Source organism: Oryza sativa, chromosome 3 (assembly GCF_034140825.1).
Source record: "Oryza sativa Japonica Group chromosome 3, ASM3414082v1".
Classification (NCBI taxonomy): domain Eukaryota; kingdom Viridiplantae; phylum Streptophyta; class Magnoliopsida; order Poales; family Poaceae; genus Oryza; species Oryza sativa.
In genome coordinates this window covers 8,533,167-8,556,336 of record NC_089037.1, presented here as the reverse complement: position 1 = coordinate 8,556,336, position 23,170 = coordinate 8,533,167, and the positions used below count along the sequence as shown (strand labels likewise).

The 23,170-nt window shown below is 43.0% G+C and overlaps 3 protein-coding genes across 4 annotated transcripts; 1 reads left to right on the top strand and 2 right to left on the bottom strand.

Annotated features, from left to right (window-relative positions):
- Nucleotides 1–478: 478 nt before the first annotated feature.
- LOC4332320 (uncharacterized) lies at nt 479–4,690 on the bottom strand. Its single transcript, XM_015772425.3, has 9 exons — nt 4,521–4,690; nt 3,909–3,999; nt 3,765–3,825; nt 3,144–3,221; nt 2,935–3,008; nt 2,097–2,210; nt 1,911–2,018; nt 924–962; nt 479–853 (listed from the first exon to the last, which is right to left on the bottom strand). Exons 1-9 carry the CDS (start codon nt 4,607–4,609, stop codon nt 767–769), a joined length of 741 nt encoding a protein of 246 aa, XP_015627911.2. The 5' UTR covers nt 4,610–4,690; the 3' UTR covers nt 479–766.
- A 3,598-nt stretch (nt 4,691–8,288) lies between these two features.
- On the top strand, nt 8,289–8,933 carry LOC136355543 (uncharacterized). The gene has a single exon (XM_066308240.1). It carries the CDS (start codon nt 8,289–8,291, stop codon nt 8,931–8,933), a length of 645 nt encoding a protein of 214 aa, XP_066164337.1.
- A 7,813-nt stretch (nt 8,934–16,746) lies between these two features.
- Nucleotides 16,747–18,608, bottom strand: LOC4332319 (probable phospholipase A2 homolog 2). 2 transcript variants are annotated; one of them, NM_001417460.1, is made up of 4 exons: nt 18,396–18,608; nt 18,244–18,289; nt 17,800–17,925; nt 16,747–17,273 (listed from the first exon to the last, which is right to left on the bottom strand). In NM_001417460.1, the coding sequence occupies exons 1-4, from the start codon at nt 18,504–18,506 to the stop codon at nt 17,095–17,097; spliced, it is 462 nt and encodes a 153-aa protein (NP_001404389.1). In that variant the 5' UTR covers nt 18,507–18,608; the 3' UTR covers nt 16,747–17,094. The 2 variants fall into 2 exon arrangements, with proteins under 2 accessions (NP_001404389.1, XP_025880285.1); XM_026024500.2 differs by lacking the exons at nt 18,244–18,289; nt 18,396–18,608 and having other exon boundaries at nt 16,766–17,273; nt 17,800–18,099.
- Nucleotides 18,609–23,170: the final 4,562 nt, after the last annotated feature.

Sequence of the window (23,170 nt, the reverse complement as noted above, 5' to 3'; positions counted from 1 at the left end):
GATGTTGCTTTACGAGAGAACAAAAGAAAGACGATAATTTAGACCATACATCTAAAGGCTAAAAAAATGAGATAATATGGCTTAGCGAGAGAAAAATAAGAGAGATAATTTAAACCATAGATTAATCATCTAAGGACTAAAAGCAATTGATGTAATATGACTTAATGAGAGAAGAGAAATAACATTAACTAAGTCAGCATGAACTATATAGGTATATGGGATATTATAGAAAATGATGAATAGATATATTAAAATATTATGTGAATTATGTGGGATGATTTAACATACTTGTATTTTAAATCTCTAAAATTTTAAAATTATAAAATTATAGATAATATAGCATGCTTACATAATGTTTAGATGTAATAATTATTAGTGGATGATAATGTGACATATTTACATGTTAAGCTTTAGGATTTAGTGGATCATAACTCTATAATAAGATGATAATAATGGAACAATGATCCGTTGGAGGGCATTTCAGCATTCAATTCGATGAGTTTCTTTTTCACATATTTTTTTCAACATTTTCCAGGAATGTGTTATATCCAAGAGGTACATTAATCCAATACAACTCTATGTAGAGAACATGAAGCCATTCTGCTAACAAAGATGTGTTATGTTCCCTGACTACAGTGGGAACACGGAAGGCATAACCGAACCTTACAGCCTGCCAGGAGCTTTGATAGGATAAAGCTTAGATCGGGTAACAAGAAGAATGGTTACTGTATATATGCTTTGGCTGCAAAGACTAACATCATTCCTCTTAAGCACGCTTCACCGGCCTCTGAACATAAGATTTGTTCGGATCCTCGGTCTTCAGCTTTGGGGGTTTGATCTCACCTTTCCTTGCCTATAAAAGGGGTCAGTAAGTTACAAATTAATGCATAACAAGATACACTAGCTCAAGTGCACTCTCTAACCTTCTTTCCTGTCTTCATAAAATCCCTCCAGCTAGAGACCTACAGGCCATAAATAAATTGATATTAGGCAGTACCCATGGCAGGTAATCAAATCTGGAGAAAAACAAACTCATCTAAGGTCTCATTCTTACATTGTAAAATAGACACGATTAGACCACATTGTACTGGATTTGGGTGATAGGGAATTTAGGGCAGATCTACAAACCTAGCATAATGGATGCATAAAAACCACTAATGCAACTCATGGATGCAGCCTCATGCTTTCATACGTTTAAGCTGAGAAAAAAACATCCACGGTATCCTGTGTGAACCGTATCAGATGGAATAGGAGTTCACAAGATCAACTCCTTGAACACATCCTAAAGTTACAAGTGGATCTCATGGTTGAGCCACACTATGCGGCAGCAGCAGGGATTTACACCAGCAGCAAGGGGCAGAGCACTAATATACAACAGTGGGGGAACGGCATTGGGAGATGAGCAGGATGAACTGGTGCTACGGCAGGCCTAACATGTGCAACAGCCAGCTGCTGCGTGTGGCAAGCGGGAGACAATCATCTGATGTGAGTGGGCCTTGTAGGCAAGCACATAGATGGAAGGGCACCAACAGGGGCAGAGGCAGGCCTAGGGATTTTTGGCTTTGCCACTGGGCACCAACACACACATTGACATCTGTCTGTGAGGCCGAGCATGACCTTGGGCAGAGATTAGTAGACAACCAGCCAGCATGGATAGCAAGGCAATCAAATAAGCTAAGGTCCCCTTTTTGTGAAACTCGATTGGATTTTGAATCTTTTTATAGAACTTGACTTTTTTTTCACACACTCATTTTCTGTATTCCGGAACAGAATAGAAACCTCCATTTTGGAACTCAAGTTTTATATTAGAAAGTAACTGAAGCACTAAATTATGAATGTGGAACACATGACAAAAATATCATAAGGGTGAAAACATGATTATCAAATTAAACAAAGAACTGCGAGCTTACTCGTTGGTCTCTGGTCTCTTCCCACTTCTCTTCATGCTCCCGCTTCTTCTTCCACATTTCTTTTGTTTCCTCTTCATCCTTCTTCAGTCTTCCTTCTTCCTCTGATATCTGTAGGAGCACATGGGCATAGCTCATATCGACTGTCACAATCAATGATATTTAAAAATTTTAAAGCACTTTATTTACCCTCATCTGCATTTTCCTGCGACGCCACTCTTTGTCTGTCAAAATTTCACGAACTTTAATTATTAGCTGCTTCTGAAATTCTTCTGATCGTTCATACTGCTCTTCATATTTTCCCTACTCATAGGCAAACCAATCAGTGGACGTTCTCAATTTTTCAACATGAATGAGGTTCAATATGATGTTACAAGTGACTTGCAAAAGTCATTTTGGCAACATAGAATCACACATTGACACATATGTTGTGCACAAAGGAAAACATCTGATATCCAAACGTACATAGCTGTTGAAATTCCAGCAGATGGCTCTTTCATGATACATATAAAGTATTTTGTCTTTCTGAAAGGTTTTTGTTCTTTATATATCTATAAAGTTCAATCATAAGCATGTAATGACTCCTAAAAGAATCTATTACTGAATGTGGTCAACAAACATGAAGCATGGAACTACAAAGTCGTCAAAATTTCAGCAAATGATCTTTTTGTCAGAGTGCGCATAGAAGCTTCTTTCTTTCAGAAATTTTTATCCATATTAAGTAAGAACGAAGTCATGAACATCCAAGCTCATAAAAATAACCTTCCGCGGGAACACTAACAAGCAGTCAGCAGCCACCAACCAGGTTGACCATTGCTGACTGCTGGTTAAGGAAATCCCTGCAGAGACTGGGGTTTCAAACTTCAGATAGTTTACACTTCAGAGTTGGCCAAAACCAAAAATTGTTCCAAATTACACCAATTCAGGTTTAGCATATTATTATTACACATTGATATTCATATGGTACTCAGCACTACCAAAAAAATTACGATTAAAGTTTACACCACCTTGCATGAGATTGTCTTACCTCATCTACTTGGGACTTTATCTTTGACGCGCTGTCTTTCTTCAGCTCCTTTTTCCTCTTTGCCCTCAGCTCTTCTGAAATTTTTAACACGTAAGATCATCAAATTTGCTGCACCGTGCCCTTTATATTTCATTGAACGAATTACGAAGCTCAAATAGTATGAATTAATAGTGTAATACAAGAGCAATATAAATAAAATCACATTGCACCTTTTGCAGCAGTAACTTGATCAAGAATATATCCTCTCTCCTGTGGATCAAGTAGGAGCTGCTGTGCTTTTGCCAGAGCTGTTTATGACGAGGTACCATCAATTAGATATACATCCATTGAGCAAGTGAGAAGCAAAAAAGATGTGACACTGGAAATCATATGAGTTGTTTAAGAGCAAAAAAGTGGCTGAGTTTAGTGGTAGAACTAGCTACAGAAGTCAAACTCCTCAGTAAGAGATAGTGTAGGCATTGCATTTTATTGTTTCTTTTTAAAAAATATCTCTTATAAGAATATTAAAAACTAACTCCAAGGTGATTCTCAGTTACTGGCAAAGCCAACAAAAAGAATGTATTCATTTCCGGCAAAAAAAAAATTCCATCAAAGAGTGATTAGATTTGACATGCAATGATGACACTCCCAATCTTGATATGTAGAATTACCAGCTAACTTTGTTTATTGTCGGTTAAATTATCCCATGACTGCTGTTTCAAAATGAACCCAAACTCTGGCCTATAGCAATACAGTGCAATGCTTCTTCGATACATGTATGATAACACGTACTATTATCATTGGACATGCTACACAGCTACGCAACTGGTGTTAATGGATAAATTGCATACCTGCGAAAGCTTCTTGTGCTTTCGGATGCTTGCATTTATCAGGATGAACCAACAAGGACAACTACAGATGGTACGAACAAACAACAATTAGATCTAAAAAAAGGATTGGAAGAAAAGAATCCTTTCAGATAAATGGCTCAATACCTTCCTATATTGCTTCTTCACCTCATCTGCTGATGAATCAAATGACAACTTAAGATGCTCGAAAGGGTTTAACTTGAAGCAACCAAGAATCCTGATAAGTTTTGAATATGTTAGGAAGTGCAGGCAGATGTATTTTTTTTTAAATAAAGTAAATCTTATGTCAAATTCATTTAGTTTTTGCACTGATAATTTCCACGAGAAGAAAAGGTATTCAAGAACACAGAAAGCGTGTAGTGTCGTCACAGTGCAGGTTTATTTTTCTTTCTTTTGCAACATACTGGTTTCCATAAAGGGAAACATGAAATCCCAGCTAAAATCGACATCCATGAGCCACTGAATTCGAGAGCAGGATGCAGACAACTGATTATGGATGAGAGCCAATCGTACGACTCTAACCTAGGGTTCAAGTGGAACCAGCTGGATCCCCTAACCCCCACGGAAATTCAGCACCGAGGCTGCTTCTACATCTGCTGCATCACACGCCGAACAATTCCGGAGCGAACAGTGTAGCACGGCTGGGGATCTGAAGCTACGCCGATGCGGACACGGATCGAAACCGCTCTGGCCGACGAGGGGGGAAAGGGAGGGAGAGAGAGAGGGGGGGGGATTTACCTGAGCACTTCGTTGTCGCGTTCGGCCTCGCTGACCTCGGCGAGGAAGCTCTTGAGGAGCTGGTCCTCGTCGGCATCCGTCGACGCCATGGAGGGAGGGCGAAAGGCGGTCGCTCCGGGAGGACGACGAGACGAAACGAGAGAGCGCGTCGCGTGGAGAGAGAGAGCCACGGAGAGGGGAGAGACGGGAGTCGGTGACGGAACGGACGGTCCAGATTTCTTGTGCTCGGAAGATACCAGAGACATGCCGGGCCGGGCGGCCGGCGACCGCTCACATGTACAGTTCAGCCCAGATTGGGGACGGCAATGTACTCTCCTGAACTTTTTGGATGGCCCAAAGTAGTGTGGGAAGAAAGAGGCCCAAATCCTCGACAAAAAGATCTAAACAAACTCCCTTCATTTCATATACTAGCAAAATGACTGTGTGTTGCATCGGGTGCAAAAAAAAAATTAATACACAGTTGAATAAGATGATGCCTCACAAAAACAAAGTAGGAATCATGCAGGTTTATGCAATCTTTGTGTGTGCACGGGACCCTGCGCTTATACCAGAACTTACGCTCTATTTCGTATCAACATGATCTTCGTGATCTAATTTTGTTAGAGCGACAGAAGAGGGGAAAATGCTACATTTCTACTCCCTCCGTTTCACTAGCATTTCCCATATTTATATGTTTAGATTCATTAACATCAATATAAATATGAAAAATGCTAAAATGACTTACATTGTGAAACGGAGGAAGTAGTATAATAAGTCAATTATGCACATAATAAACAACATATTAATCCTTTTTATTATTTGTCTATTGTTAACGACCAAATTTGGTAAGATGTGAACCAGGTTCAATATTAAGATCGAGGCGGATTCGATGAAGAGATCGATTCGAATAACAGAGTATGCATTGGCTGCGAAGATATTGGCTGGGGTGTACATCGGCTGGAATGGATCGGACAGAGGATAGCCGATACACCCGATAGAGGTAATGCAACCGATTACGATGAAGACGGTTTCAAGGTTGTTTCTAGAATCGTTCAAAGTGCTTTATAGGGATTGCCATGATAGAGATAAAGTTTAGGCAATTGTATCTATTAATTATGATATTTTATGTAATTTCCCTAGAGATATGTTTGGGCAAAAGTCTGCCGCAAAGACTTGTGGTATCTTAGAGCTTCTTAGAGATAAGTGTCGTGTCCGGCAAAGACATATTTTGTATCTTAGGTATAAATAGAGCCCGAAGCTATGTAATCAAACAACACACGTTCAATACAATCTCGGTGCATCGCCACCCTTTTTACTTTCGTTTATTTTCGACGAGTTCTTGCTTTCGGGTTGAGCTGCATAAGTTTCGATCTTCAACTAGAGGTAAAGCTTGTTATGGCGGCTTGCGTTCTCGGGATTAGTGCTTCCATCTTTATGATACTCTAATCTTGTTTATGTAATTCGTCGAGTTATCATATATCCTATATAATCGTTGACAATATCGTTATTTAACCTTCAATCAGCTAACATCTATCATTGGACGGCAGCCGATTAGGTTAAATACCAATGTTGACTTAGATTATACAGGATATCCACCATCCTATGAAACATCCAACGGCTTGATTGTCTAGATATTATCCTTCTTTTCATACTTATAGCTGCATCAGTTGAGTTTGACCTTATAAGTCGTGATTAGAATCTCAATCTCTAGCCTGCTTTTTGGTTGCTGATTAGGGTAGTATTGGAGTTTCAGCCGATCTTACTTGATTTAACTCTTTTATATCTTATATGCTTGATTGACATGTTAAATCTGCCCTTTATGTTAAGATCTTGTCGCATTTAGGTATATTGAGCATCCTGTTTGATATATTTTGCTTGCTTTAATATCTTAATATAGAGTAGTATCGGAGTATTAGCCGATACATGTTGGATCTGTCTGATCGGCTGTGCTATAAATGTCTATAATCTTCTCATTAATATATATTTCGATCTATTGTCTCGGTATGGCGACCGATCTATCCCAATCACTTGATTTAAGTATATATCGATGAAAGTATTATATACCATTGATATCTATAGCCGATCGAATATATTTAATTCTTTCTTACTTATTTATGACTGTCGATCGAATCAAATATGACATCGGCTGAAAGATAAATGATACGTCATCGGCGACTGGCCGATCGGCTATCGTTTATAGATTTAACCGCTTTTTTCCTGTCTTTATTTCTTGTTGATTGTAGGATCAAATCAACTGGCACGCTCACGAACCTAAAGGCAAGATTGTTGGACCTGCACTGAAGTTAAGCAGATCTTCCAGGCCAGTATGTGTTTTTCGCATCAACACCCGTGTTACAAACATCAATTAGTCACATGCCCTTAAACACATAGGGCTGGTTTGGTTTTATACCAACTTATTGTCCTACCAAAAGTTTGGTAACTTCAATAGTGAAAAGTGATTGTTTGGTTTGCTACTAAATTTTACCTACATTAGTTCAAATTCAATACAACCTAATTTAGTAGTGCCAAAACTTGTTAATGTTTTGGCACTACCAAGATTTTGGCATGGCAAAAATTGGTTCCAAAACAAACAAGCCCATAACACTATTGAAATCATAACCACCTTTTGAATCCCTTCGAACAAAGGTCACACAACGAAATTTCTCTTATAAATACGGATCAGCCAAAAAAAAAACTGATAACCGGTGCCGTTGATATGTTGCTTTCAAACTTATGTTTGAACTAAAAAGCAAATATAGCAATGTATTTGACACTATATGATACCGGTGATTACATGCAACAATTTTTGCCATAACAAAAAAGTATTTTTATAGACCCACAAATAGATAATAAGAATAGAAAAATGCAACCAACCGTAAAAACATTTCTTTCAACCTAAAAATGATAAAGACTTAATTTTGTTTTAATATGGTTCCAGTCCTTCTGCCTATCAGCTAGGATTATTCATTTTGTATTTTTATAGGAACTTCTATTTTTGCAAATATGGCGACTTACTCCAGGATATATTTTCAAGGGTTAATTAGATACATGCCACTAAAAATTTATCGGTTTTAAAATAGGAATAAGTTCATCTGAGGTCCCTTAACTTTACACTGAATCCGATTTTCGTCCCTCGATCGGAAAACCAGACACAACGGGTCCCTCAACTATTAAAACCGGTGCAGATTAGATCCCTCGGCAGTTTTAAGAGCGGTTTTGGCTGACGTGGCGCCTATGTGGCTAATTTGACTCGGTCTTTGTCCGACGTGGCATTGACATGGCGCTTACGTGGCAATTCGACCCGTGGGACCCACATGTCAGTCTCACATAGAAAATAATAAAAAAAATTTGTGGGTCCCACATGTCAGTCCAACTCACCCCCTTTTCTTCCTCCTCTCTCCCCATCTCACTCTCTTCATCTCCCTATCTCTACTCTCTCTAGGCGCCACGGAAGACAACGGCATGCGGCGGCGTGCGGCCGGCGATAGGAGAGGAGGGAGCAACGCGCAAAGACCGGCGAGGCGGGCAGGGAGGGAGGACGCAGGGAGGCCGGCGATGGCCGAGCGCCGTGGGTGGGGGCTTGATGGCGACGGACGGAGGGAGAGGTGCACAGCCGACGGTGGCCAGCGGGAGAGGGAGCGGCGACCGCCCTCCACCGCAACCTGCCTCCACCACCGAGCTTGTCAGCGATCGCCCACCGGAGCAAGGAGGACGATAGCCGGCGACGGGTGAAGAGGACGAAGGCGGCGGTCTGGAGCAGAGGTCGGAGAAGGGCCCCCAGCCGCCAGGATGGCGCACGATCCGCCGCGTTTCACCACCACCGAGCTCGTCAGCGGCAGCCCACCGGAGCGAGGAGCTTCCGCTTCCCCTTCCCCCATTGACGCCGCCGCTGCAGCAGCTGAGGCGCCGCTCCCCATGCCGCCGCTTCTGTGGCGCACGCCGGATGCGGACGGGGACGCCATGGCCATGGACGCGGACGACGTCAACGTCGACCTCGGCATCCTCGGCGACTCCCAGGGCCCCCGCACCGCCGCTACTACCGGGTGGAGCAGCGCACGGCGGACGTCCTCCTCCTCCGGCTGCCACCGCCACACCTCCCCGCATGGCTGCATCTCCTCCTCCTCCGGCGGCCATCGCTCACGCCGCCCCTTCTCCCCGCCGGCCACTGCCCTTCTCCCGGCCGCCACTGCCGGATCTCGATTGCCGGCGTTGCTCCGGGGGGACCTGCTGCCGCCCGGGTCATCTGTTCCGTCCACCGCCGTCGCCGATCCCCTTTTATCACCCCGGCTTTCTCCTCCAACTTGCTGCTCTCACCGGTGGGCGCCGGTCTCGCCGCCCCCCTCCAACTCGCCACTCTCACCGGAAGAGGAGAGGAGAGGGGAGAGAGATGAAGAGAGGGAGATGGGGAGAGAGGAGGAAGAAGAGGAAGGGTGAGTTTGAGTGACATGTGGGGCCCATGATTTTTTTATTATTTTCTATGTGAGACTGTCATGTGGGTCCTACGGGTTTTATTATTTTTCCGGGTCGAATTGCCACGTAAGCGCCACGTCAATGCCACGTCAGATGAAGACCGAGTCAAATTAGCCACGTAGGCGCCACGTCAGCCAAAACCGTCCTCAAAACCGTTGAGGGACCTAATCTACACCGGTTTTGATAGGTGAGGGACCCGTTGTGTCTGGTTTTCCAATCGAGGGACGTAAATCGGATTCGGTGTAAAGTTAAGGGACCTCAGATAAACTTATTCCTTTAAAATATGCCATTACTATTTCTTGCTGTACACCCTGAGGCCCCACCTGGGGACAAACAGCCCCTACGGCATGGCTTGCGACTTGCAAGCAGCAGCGCCAGATCGAGGCCCAAACGGCCTAGCTCCAGACTGAGGCCCAAGCGGCCGAGCGTATGTACGCTCGCTGACTTCTATACGGACGGCCAACAAAACTATTCCGTGTAAGAAGACAGAAGTGGCTTGACGGATGAAAAAAAAAGTATATAGAGGCTATTTAGATCCTCTGATAAAATTTTTCACCATGTCATATCGAATATTTGACACATACATGTAGTATTAAATATAAACGAAAAAAATAATTAATTATACAGATTGTGTGTAAATTACGAGACGAATCTTTTAAGCCTAATTGCGCCATGATTTGACAATGTGGTGCTACAATAAATATTTGCTAATGACGGATTAATTAGGCTTAATAAATTTATCTCGCGGTTTATAGGCGGAATTGGTAATTTGTTTTATTATTAGTCTACGTTTAATACTTGAAATATGTGTCCCTATATCCGATGTGACGTGCCAAAACTTTACGCCCATGGATAACACCCCCATAAACAATGTGGCTACAGAATCACCTTCATTTGTTTTATAACAGATAAGTGGTTTGACTTTTTTTGTCAAACTTAAAAAAGTACTAATATCTATTATCTTATTAAAGGAATAGAAAAAGAGCCTCCACGTTCGCTCTCACGGCCTAGAAAATCTCATATTAATCGGAGAAAAAGAAAAACAGAGTCCATATAGAAATATAATTTAGAAATAGTTGAAATTCGGAATTAAAAAATAAGAAATTTTGGAAGAGGAGACTGAGTTCATATAGAAATACAATTTATAAATAACTAAAATTCGGAATTAAAAATAAGGAATATTAGAAGAATAGTATAGAGTCCATATAGAAATACAACGAAGAAATAATAGAAATTCGGAATTAAAAATAAGGAATATTAGAAGTAGGGTATAGAGTACAGAAGTAGGGTATAGAGTCCATATCGAAATACAATTAAGAAATAATAGAAATAAGGAATATTAGAAGTAGGGTATAGAGTCCATATCGAAATACAATTAAGAAATAATAGAAATTAGGAATTTAAAATAAGGAATATTAGAAATAGAGTATAGAGTCAATATAGGAATTTAAAACTAACTAAAATTCAGAATAAACATAATAAAATTAAAATTAGAGTTTAGAGTCCATATAAAAATACAATTTATAAATAACTAAAATTTGAAATTAAAAAAAATATGGGAAGAAGAGTCTAAAGTCAATATAGGAATACAATTTATAAGTAACTAAAATTCAAAATTCAAAATTAAATAATATTGAAAGATGAGTTTAGAGTTCACATGGAAATACAATTAGAAATAATAAAAACTAAAAATTAAAAATAAATAATATTGGAAGAAGAGCCTAGAGACTATATAGGAATACAATTTACAGATAACGAAAATTCGGAATTATAAAAAATAAATATTGAAAGATGATTCTAGAGTCCATATAGGAATATAATTTACAAATAACTAAAATTTGATATTAAGAATAATTAATAACTAACACGTATATAAAATGCAATATTACACATTATTAGTTTCAATTCATAAAGTTAGTACAAAATTTAAAATTATGTTGTCATTTTAATATATTTGAATAATACATGGAGAATATATATATGTTATTATATGAGAGAAAATATAATGATGCTAGCCGCGCAATCTGCGCGGGCCACCATGCTAGTTTTCAATAAAAATAAATATAGTAACAAAATATATTTGATGTTAAATATAATGAAACTAATTTTATGTTGTGAATGTTGCTATTTTTTTATAAACTTGACCAAATATAAAAAACTTTGAATAAGAACAAAAGTCAAAAGAGATATAATATGAAACAGAGGGAATAGTAAAGTTTGCTATTTTGTGGATGTCCACCGGATCATGATCGTCCGGATATGCCTGGAATGTTAAACTGTGCTCAGGGATCATTTTACTTGTACCGTTGTGAGATTCGTTATTCTTAATTGATATATAGTTCAGAGCGATGCTTGAAAGGTTAACACTTTGACACCACATTTCCACGTATTTTCAATGAGCCTCACTACGGTGCTCTTTGCTGGTAGTAGAAAGTAATATGAAAAAGTACGAATTACCCTCCCCCTCGGGAACTATTGCGGTAGTACGATTTACCCCCCCTAAACTATAATACCGGACATTTGACACCCCAAACACATAAAACCGGATAAATTACCCCCCTAATACGATTTGAAGCGGTTTTCAGCCTCGTGGCACACACGTGGCGATACAGTCAGCAAAAACAAATAAAAATAGGTGGGCCCCACCTGTCAGTTTTTTCTGTCCTTCTCTCCCTTCTCTCTCTCGGTTAACACAGGTTGCGGCTGACGGGCGGCGGGTGGCCGAGGACCGAGGAGCCGACGCCGGCGCCGGCGGGCGGGCTGCGGGCGGGCGAGGAGCGGACGCCGACGGGCGGCCGGCGGCGGGGATGGCTGCAGGCGTTGCGGGGGCGGGCGTGCGAGGACCGAGGAGCCGACGCCGACGCCGATGGGCGGGCGCGGAGGCGGCGGCTGGCTATGGGCGGGCGAGGAGCAGACGCCGACGGGCGGCCGGCGGCAGGAATGGCTACGGGCGTTGCGGGGGCGGAGGCCGGAGGCGGGCGGGCGTGGAGGCCGAGTGTTAGAAGTATAATATGTTAATTAGAGATAAGAGTCAAATACAAATTATAGAGATAAGATATATTCTAGAGATAGAATCCTAGAGATAAGATAGAGTCCTAGAGATAGAATCCTAGAGATAAATCTACTCTTACTTGTATTGTACTCCAAGTCTCTATCCCCTATGTACTCCTAGAATCCTAGAGATAAGATAGAGTCCTAGAGATAGAATCCTAGAGATAAATCTACTCTTACTTGTATTGTACTCCAAGTCTCTATCCCCTATGTACTCCTATATATACCTCATGAGAGGGTCGATGTAATATATCAGAAAATATAAGAAAACACAATAATACAACATATTAGATTTTTCCACATGGTATCAGAGCCTTAGAGACCAACGTCGTTCGATCCCCGCGTCGCCCTGGGGAGATGAGATCAATCTTATAATCTCCCTGGGGCGCCGCATCTATTAGCTCCACAAATTATCCATAGATTAGATTTTACCAATATTAGAATTAGATCAATTTATTTTTTTGCCACATCGAACCCTACGATCTCCAGGAGCCAACACAACGATGATTTCGTCGCAAGCCGTCGCTCAATAGCATCATCAAGCAGAAGGCGAGGCCGTGGCGTACAGCACCACCGTCCAAGTCGCCGTGAAGCCCGAGCGACGGGAACACCAGACGTCATCAAGCCATCTACTGTTGCATCCATCTACTCAATTGAGAGAAGCACATGGTGCACAGGTGACAGGAGAATCAAGCGTCAAGACACCAAGCAATCCGCATCGATCATCTTCGCCAAGCTCCTATGAACGGCCGCGACGCAAGCCACAACTGCTTCCTCCTCTACATCAGCCATACATTTGTCTTCTCCGACACAACATCGCCGATGGTCTTCATCAACATAGGAACAAGCGCGCCGCCGCCGACTCGTCCACATAGATGGACACCTCGCGTCCTCTGACAGATTAATCTGCAAGACGCTTCATCGACGACATCGACCGCGTCCTCTACGACGGCAACGACCGCGTCACCGACGACGGCATCGATCACGTCATCTACAACGACAACGACTGTATCAACTCGGCATCATTATTGTGATGACCGCTTCACGGCGCAGAAGGACCAACCGAAGTGGTGGCCTCATCGCCAACGACGTCCTCTGACATATGCAAGACGTCCCCAATGGCATCCTCTCATCCTCTGACATCTACAAGATGCAAGATGCTAACAATTGCAGTTTTTGTCTTCACACCATGGCGTGAATTTTTTTTTTTTCGCCTTCGGCTATTTGCGGCTACATCAACTACCATGACTACCATGACCACGACTACTATATGATTGGCTACATCGACGAACGTCTACAACAAGAATCATCTACGACAACTCCAGTCAAAGCGTCCGTGTCATCGCTATCGTCCATGACACTCCCGCTATGACTGCGGGAGGGAATAGAGGATAGTCAAGGGACGACACAGAAGGGGACGCAGCCACCAGGTGGAGGACCGACCATCAGAGATGCAATCGATGATGATGACTCAGAGAGATGAAGAAATAGAAGATTTCAAATCCAGTCGCAATCGTTCGCTTCGCTCCCGTTACGACTGAGGGGGAATGTTAGAAGTATAATATGTTAATTAGAGATAAGAGTCAAATACAAATTATAGAGATAAGATATATTCTAGAGATAGAATCCTAGAGATAAGATAGAGTCCTAGAGATAGAATCCTAGAGATAAATCTACTCTTACTTGTATTGTACTCCAAGTCTCTATCCCCTATGTACTCCTATATATACCTCATGAGAGGGTCGATGTAATATATCAGAAAATATAAGAAAACACAATAATACAACATATTAGATTTTTCCACACCGAGGCCGGCGGCGGCCTGAGTAGGCTACGCTGATCCTCCATCCCGCGAGCTAAGCAGGGTGGCGCCGCCGTTGTCTGTCCATCTGCTGCGGCTATGGCGAGCGGCGGCAACTGCGGCAGGACGCCAGGCCGGTGACGGGCGTTGCGGGGGCGGTGATGGCGCGCGGCGCGGCCCACGACGGCGACTACGGCGAGCGGTCTCCCCCCCTCTCTCTCTGTCTCTCTGTGGCGCCGGCGGCCAACGGCAGAGGTCTTCCCCCACCTCTCTCTCCTCTTCCCCCCTCTCTCTCTCTCTCTCTGTGTCGGCGAGCACGGCACCCCGGCGTTGGCCGAGGACGAGCTCGGCTCAGCGGGGAAGGTGGGGAAGGTTGTATCGTCATCGTCGTCCGCTGCTATTGCCTCTACAAGCTCGCGGCACCCCTTCCCCTCGCCGTCGCTCCCCGTCTCTCCCTCCCCTCACCGCCACCCCCACTCCACCGTCACCGCCGCCTTCTTTGCCTGGACCACCACCACCACCACACTGCAACCGTCCGCCTCCTGCAAAGCTCCATCTCGCGCGTCGCCGCTAGAGATGGCAATGGGCCCCACGACTCGAGACCCGATGGGTTTTTACTCCATTAGGAGTTCTTAACAGGCACAAAACCTTACCCATGGGTGTGCTATCGGGCATAATTCTCACCCATCGGGTGGACCGGGTCCAATAGCGTTCTATAGTCACCCGAACCCATTAACCCGTAGGTTAAAAACAACCGCATGGCCTAGCCCATGAGTGTAATTGGCCCAAGGCCCAACAAGGAAAAAAAACCCCTAGCTATATAAGTTGTCCACCCAAGCAACACTAAGCTCCATTTCTCTCCCTCCTCTAAAGCCGCACACAGTGGGAATGGGGATAGCGGCGGCGGGGGCGGGCCGGCGGCTCGCGTCACAGAGGCCGTGAGGTGCACCAGCCTCACGAACGCTGCCTCCTCCTCACGAGCCCCGCTGCCATCGCTGCCACGCGAGACGCTGTTCGCGAGCTCTGGGCCTCTTGTGCCGCTGCGGCCTCCTCCCGTGAGCGCCGCTGTTGCTGGATCCATGCGTATCCGTGACCGCCGCCGCCGCCGCCGCAGCTCTTGCGACCTGCGTCTCCTTGCTGCTCACCGAGACCATTGCTGTAGCATGCAGGCAGCAACACGTGCATCTCCACTCACTCGCCATCATCATCTCGCCCACTGGCCTACCTATTTCTGTTGTGCTTCTCCTGTTTGTGATGTTAATTGATTTGTTTCATCCAAGTTTGATATGGCGGTTGGGTTCAATTGTCAAAGCCAAGTAGCTAACAATAGCTTATACTGTGATCTGGAATGGTTTGCTAATACTGTGGTTGTATTTATGTCAATTGAGGTGTGATGTGCTCTCTTAACCGTGCCACTTTTTATGTATTATCATCTGACATGTTGATTTTGCAATGTGGCCATATGGTTTTCCTGGATCTGATTGTTGCACAATGTTTAACTACTGTAATGGGTATGGGTACCCGTTTACCCATCACTTGCGTGGGTATGGGTATGGGGAAATTTCTCACCCGACAGCAGGTGTGGGTAATGAAATGGGCAAGTTCACTCTCCATGGGTGTGGGTACGGGGGAAGAGAACCCGATGGGTACACACCTGTTGCCATCTCTAGTCGCCACCGTGGACGCGGTCGCCGACAAAGTGCTTCGCATTCGCCGTCGCCGCTCGCCCTCCCAGGCGCGCCCGCCGTGCTCCCCAGCGGATGAGAGAAGAGAGAGAGAGAGGGGGGGTGAGGTAGGATGACAAGTGGGCCCAAAGTTTTTAAATATTTTTTTAAATGGATTGCCACCTGGCGCCACGTGTGTGCCACGTAGGAGCAAAACCACTCCGGGTTGAGCTGGGGGGGAGGGGGGGTAATTTGTCCGGTTTCAATAGTTTAGGGTATCAAATGTCCGTTTTTGAGGTTGGGGGGTAATTCGTACTGTCGCGATTGTTCAGGGGGGTAATTCGTACTTTTTCTAAAGTAATATGAACCATTGATCTTATTTGATCGAAGGGTTCAGATCTATCTATGCTACCACCCTAGTTAGTAGTAGAAACGTAATGTGTGGATGGGTATAATCATCATTTAGCAGTGGCTAAACCTTTTCTTTAGCTTTTTCGATGGAATATGAACGATGCCAACACAATGGATGACCACATATCGATCTAACTAGGAAAAAATATAAATGACAAAGTTACTCATAATCAATGTATTGGTAAATTACTGATTTACCCTTAATACTACTGGTAGTATTATACAACCAATAGAGAGCACCAGGGTATCGCTCATGTTCAATTAATTATATGGGTTCCAACTAAACGTTGAATGGTACATATTCTGGCAAATACTGAATCTACCGGGTCCATTGAAGTCAATTAGAAGATCTCTCCCATCTTGAATTATAAGTCAAATTAGTTACAAGGTTTACATGTTGTAGATGAAGGTTTGGTGTTATTCTCACTTCTAAACGTACTAGTAATCATGCCGGGGGCCCGGGGGGGGGGGGGGGGGGAGGTGCGCATTGAGGATAAAGTATTGGATCTGCTGGTTACTCATGCAAAGCGTATGAACGTGTTGTGCGTGATGAAAGGAGGACAACTCCACGTTTATAGTAAAGATGAACAATCGAAAGCCAATTTTGCGAGCTGGACAAAATATGTGAAGGGTTGGTGTGGTGATGGTGCTTAGAAAGCATGTGTTTGCCGACAACTAAACTGATCAACGCCCGAAAGACAGTGCTCTCCTTACACCTCTACGACCTTCGCTCACTTCGGCTGATCAGTGATTAGCCAATTGTGGACAAAACCCAACAATAAGCAATAGTGCACAGACCTGTCCCGAAATTATACACGAATAGTGAGGACTCAGGACACTCCACAAAAGGTGAAACTAACAAGACTGTCTACCAATAACCAACCATGTTCCATTTAATAATTTCTTTTTTTTTTTTGTAACATGTTCCGTCTTATTGACTAACAGAGCATAATGTTACTCCTCCCCGTCGCCAGTGGCCAACGCCATTGCCGCACCAACAACCGAGGTCCAATGCCTACGCCTACGAACCACAGGTGGTCCAGCTGCCAGCAAGCGCGCGCATGCCGCGTTCTGGTTGCCGCACCGCCACGCCACGGCCACCGGTGGACGCCGCCGCGCGGTTTTATTACCTCTAGGCTTCTTTGTACTATCACTGATTCACTGTACAGCGTGTGTATGTGCGAAACGTGGTGGCTAGCTATTGGCCGTCGTCGCGCTTGTGGAGGATCTTGCCGGCGAACACGGCCGTCTCGATGACCCCCCTGATGACGGACGCCGTCTGGCCGACGTTGCACTTGTTCCCCGGGAACGTCGCCCCGCTCACCCGGTCGATGCAGCTCAGCAGGTTCTCGTTGCACATCGTGTTCAGGTAGTCGTCTGCAAAAACAACAGGAAAAGCCAGTGAGTGAATGAGTGAGCCGGAGACGCACATGATGTGACGAACTGACGATGGACGATCGATGTGCCATGGGCCATGACAAGTGTACACCAAATTCACCACATGCACACTTGGGGGGCCTTCGGCGCCGCGAGGTCAAGCTTAGTGCGCGTGCACGACGTCGGCGGCGCGGCTCATCTCATGGTCATGGGTCGAGCAATATGTGGCTAGCTTTGCAGCGGCGGCGACTCGTGCAAAACTGCAAACCGTGCGCTTTGCAATAACCCAATCGCTGGTATACTAACACCGCTGGTTTTTGAGACATGATTTGATTCGTTAGGTGGCGCGTCGTCTCGCCAGCATCTGGCATGAGGTTGAGGCCTCAGAGTCAAGGGAGACCTTTTGTCCCCCCTGCTGCAGTGCTGCTGGTGGAGGCGTCCGGGCGAAGCAAATATCTAGTATCTCTTCTCGATCGGAAGGAAGTTCAGAGTTCGGAGAGTGAAGAGAGAGACAGAGAGATGATACCGTTGTGGGTGTCGACGCAGTGGTCGTGCACCATGCAGCAGGCGTCGAGCGCGTCGCATGGCCTCTCGCCGGGGCACCCGCTGTAGAGGATCCCGCAGTACTTGCCGTACCTCAGCAGAGGTGCAACTTTCAGAGGTCGTCGGTTGCATCACGGACACCCAGCAAAAAAAGGCAAAATGCGTGTCAGCTCCCTTTGCCGGACGGCCGGAACACCAACTCAAGAATGCATATCATGTTCAGTCAAATTAACGGTGACACGGAAGGATTCAAAGACAAGAAGTCTGCATCTAATGCCTTGGCTAGCATCATATGCTCTGCTTGTTTTTTTTTTTTTTCATTTCAGAAGCAGGGGGAAGAGAAGCCCCAGAACTGCAAAGATTTCTCTGCTCTGTAGGCAGTATCAGCCTGTCAGATTATTAGTAAGAGGAGTGGCGTACTACGTACTTGTGCAAAACTGGGATTCGCACGTCCGGCTACATCCCTGGTCCTTCTGCGCCGAAAACAAACAAAGCCAAAGGCGAAAATCAATCAACTGATCAATAACAAGTAACTGCAAAAAATCAGACTTGGTCAGCTAGCTCCACGCTGGTTCTCACCGCCGGCGTGCTGCCAAGCAGGTCGCCGATGTTAAGCCCCCGCGACGCCGTCACCAGCAAGAGGAGAAGCAGCACGGAACACCGAGGAGCGAGCTTGAGGAAGAACCTCATCTCGCTCGCCTCGCCCGTCGTGTTTCTCTTTGCGCGTTCAAGCAAGAGCGCGTGTTGGATGGGCCGAGAAAGAAACGGGTGGAGAGGTGATGATCTGCTTCCGGAACAGGCACCAGCTGAGCTGATTATTTATACTAGCAGCTGCGATGAGTGATGAAAAGTACATAAATTTTCTGAAGAGATATTATAGTATTTGTGTTGGTGAGAGCTGCGAACTTGAGGTGAAGAAGCTTCGGATGTGCCTGTCCTACCAAGATATGAAGACAACAACACCCTGATCAGATCACCGAGCCGTTTCCTATCCCTTCGTTGTGGTGGTTGGCTGATCGTAGTTGCACTTGATACTAGTATCTTAAAGCAAAAGGAGCAGTATCATTTCTACAAACTGAAAAGTGAACACTGCAGGGGCAAACGCTTGTTTTTTCTTAAAAAAATGTAACCGTGTAATATCCCAATTAAATGAGACTAATCCTGATTAGTACACTAAAATACTAGGATAGCAAAGTTGGTTGCAGTGATAGGTACACTCCAATCTCACTGAGCCAATATTATTATTGAAGGCATATGACAATGCCATTACTTGCAAATGCAGTTCAAGAGTTGCCGTCAGCCCGTCACAGGAGAACACCAGACAAGTGGCTGCAGTTCTTTTGTAACTTCTGACCTATACGTCTATTTGGCATGCAAATGTTAATATGATCAGAGTTCAGGATCTCTATCCTTTTTGCCATCTCAACTTCTCAAGGCACACCAAACAACATATAGAAAAATGAGACATATTTCAGTGTTTGACCACATCCATATGGAAAGCCCAGCCTGCACCAGCCTTGGTTACTTAAATGCTACAAGAAGCGGTATCAAACTGTGGCTGTTTGGGCGTCTCTCTGAAGAAATGACCCGGTAACCGCAGAGCCCACCCAACCGCTGCACATTTCAAATTGTTTGGGCCTAGAGTACAGGCTCCTCTAGAACGAATGGAACGTTTCACCCAGCCACCCAATATCAATACTAGTTGAAAGCAAGTTTACGAGCATAGTTCAGGTGGAGACCGGAGATGCTTCGACCCAACTCACAGTTTCGTGTAAATCCCATCTCATGTTTCGTTCGATCTCTATCTACCAGCTAGAGTTAAACTAGTACTATATATGTATTAGTACACTCATGTTAGAGTGATTATATGTTCTTGTGCTGTTGACTATAATCTGATACACGTGTGGGAATATAGGTTGTGTTTAGTTCAGCGTAAAGTTTAGATTTTGGTTGAAATTGGAGATGATGTGACTGAAAAGTTGTGTGTGTATAACAGGTTGATGTGATGGCAACAGAAGGAGCTTTCAGCTACCTCTCTTTTAGCCAAGATCAAGGAAGAGGCCAAAACTTAGGCTTTAGCAGGAGCGAGAAGTTTTAATAGCTGGTTTTTTTTTAAGTTAGCTCGGACCAAAGGTCTTAGCTTCTTTCTTTTTTTCCTTTCGCTTTCTAAAGTTCTCCTTCTCTATTCAATGAAATTGGCGCTCATTGATTCGTTCAAAAAAAAGGTTGATGTGATGGAAAAAGATTGAAGTTTGGATCCAAATTTTGGATCTAAACACAGCCATGTATGCAGGGAGTTGAGAAAACAGAGAGCTAATGTTGTGTGATGACTGATGAATTGAAGTCTTTGGATCAGTTAAGACGGAATTGATTTTGCGGGTTTGCCCCAGCAAGGCTGTGTTTAGTTCCTGAAAAAAGTTAAAAGTTTAGAAAAAAAGTTAAAAGTTTATGTGTGTAGGAAAGGTTTGGATGTGATGTGATGGAAAGTTAGAAGTTAGGGGTAGCTGGGGGTGAACTAAACACGGCCCAAATTGAGGGACACGTACGTAGCCCCCAGTTCTACTCCGATCTAGCTACTAGGCCGTCTGGGAAAGTGACGGCACGAGTGCACGACCACACGAGGCCGTGCTCCACAAACAAACCGAGGAAGCTCCGAAGCTAGGCATCTCAGTCTGCACTCCACATGCCAAAAACTGGAGAAATGCAATGAAGCTGGGCATGTACAACTTGGCGTCTGCACAGTCCAAAAACTGTGGTGCAGGTTGCAGTGAAGCCAGTGGCACAGTGCAGTCTTTGGTTTCAGAAATCAGAAACAGAGCAAAAACGACCGGGAGGAACGCATCATGACACTGTTCCGCTACATTTATTCTTCCCTTCCACGAACTGTGCTTTCTTCGAGATAGATATAATAGTATCTCCTCACAATTTTATGTATGCTTCATCACTTCACATTTCCTTTTTCTTCAGACAACGGTACACCGGCTCACCTGTCCGGCTCCCACTCCCTATTTACTCCCAAAGTAAACACTAATTGACAAACTCCATATGCAAAATCTGGCGAGGAAGCGGCAAATAGTGTATATGGGGTGTGTTTGGTTACAGGGCACACTTTACTTTTTTTTTTTAAGACTCCCAAAGTAATAACAAATTGACAAACCCCGTATGCAAAATCTGGCGAGAAAGCAGCAAATAGTGCATATGGGGTGTGTTTAGTTACAGGTCACACCTTACATTTTTTTTAGAGAAGGTATTTTTTACCTGACCTCTATATCCAACCGGATATATGTAGTCTTTTTAAATTATAAACTTAGCCTATCAATCATGGAACTTAGCCCTCAAATAACTCAATCTAAAATTTGCTCCTATAGAGATTTGAACTCAATCTTAGGGTGCTACTCAAGTCACTGTCAGCACTAGGCTACATGCACTTACACGGCCGCACTTTACCATTACTAAGGCTAGGTAAGTTGTGGTACCCATAAAGTGTGGTGGATAAATTGCTAGCCACAAGCTCACAAAGTGTGGCAAAGTTGTTGACAATAAAGTTAAGTCTATGATGAATAATAAAATTAAGTCTATGATGAATGGGACATGTTATTGAAAAAAGTGTGGCAATCCACAAATATGGAAGTGAATTACCAAACACATATCTAACAAATTGTGACAACCAAAAAGTGTGGCCATGAACGACCCATGATCTTCACGCTAACTAGGTGATTTTTCAAGTGTTGATTATGGGAATTTCTAGATAATACTCTAAAGTAGAAGTTTTTCATCCGGTTTTTTATTTTTTTCTGTGAGCCTCTGAAGGTGAAGTTTATCAGCATAAATCATGTTGTACAGTTATTTATGTAGAAATATAACACATAGAATATTGTTTATATTGAAATATGAGAACACGCTAAAAGTTTTGCGTATTTCTCAGTAAATGTGCTAAGTGCATGTTGATAGCAAGCAAATAAGTAATGGAATTTGCAATGAACAGCTAAATGTCTAGGTGAAATCCAATGATGACAAATTGACGAGAACATGCCTCAATGCGTTGGCTCCTTTGATCATGCAGATTGTACGGCTAGCATTATTATATCTTCTCTCATATAATAATAATATTATATATATATATATATATATATATATATATATATATATATATATATATATATATATATATATATATATATATATATATATATATATATATATATATATATATATATATATATATATATATATATGAGTAAATTGCACCCACGGTGCATTAACTTGGTAGGTAGGTGTAATTTGATGCAAGAACTTGAGAAATGAGCGTTCTAGTACAACAACTTGGCAGGTAAGTGCAATTTAGGACAAGAACTTTATAAGCAATCGCATAAATGCAATAACTTGCAAGATATGTACGATTTTGATACAATAAGTTAAGAAGTTATGCAAAAACTTAATTATCTGGAGCACTTTTTTAATACATATTTAATTTTCAAGTACTTATTTTGACAATATACTAGCGTGGATTTGTATATAAGCATATTTATATTTTTATCCTAATAACTAATAACTGAAAATCAATTAAACTGTATGTAGAAATTATTATATTTCGGTTGAGATTTGGAAATGTGAAGAAAACAAAAATTCTTAAAGATAATTGGATGTAAATTGGATGTGCAGTATAAATCTTAAAGATTAAATTCAATATTGTAAAGTAATATCCGTAGGACTGCTATATAATAGCATATTGATATCGCGAAAAAGAACTCACCTAGCATATGCTTAGCTAATTTGTCAAGTTCTTACACAAGAACGCACCCACTTGTTAAGTTGTTACACTTGAACGTTCAATTTTCAAGTTATTGCACTATATCACACCCACCCGCCAAGTTGTTATACCGTGGATGCAATTTACTATATATATATATATATATATATATATATATATATATATATATATATATATATATATATATATTAATTTACCTATATAGGATACCTATATGGGACTCCATGGTGCCCGGGCTTCAAGGTATAAAACACACAAATTCTCTCAAATTTTTAAAAATTTTCAAATTGTGAGTATATACCTAGCTATATGAATTTGATTCATACAAAAACCTAACAACAAAACAACTCAAACTAAACTTTATTTCACAATTCATTATTAAATACCTAACGAATTATATGTTTGGATGTTATATACCTAGAACCAAAATCTAACAAAAAAAAAAGTTCAAACTCGGTTCAAACTTGTTTGAACTAACGTAGTAAAGAAGTTAAAGTTCATATCTAAACATTTAAAAAAATTCATACTCATTCAAATTAAGTATATACTCAATTTGAATCTTGGAGCCCATACTCCATGTAGC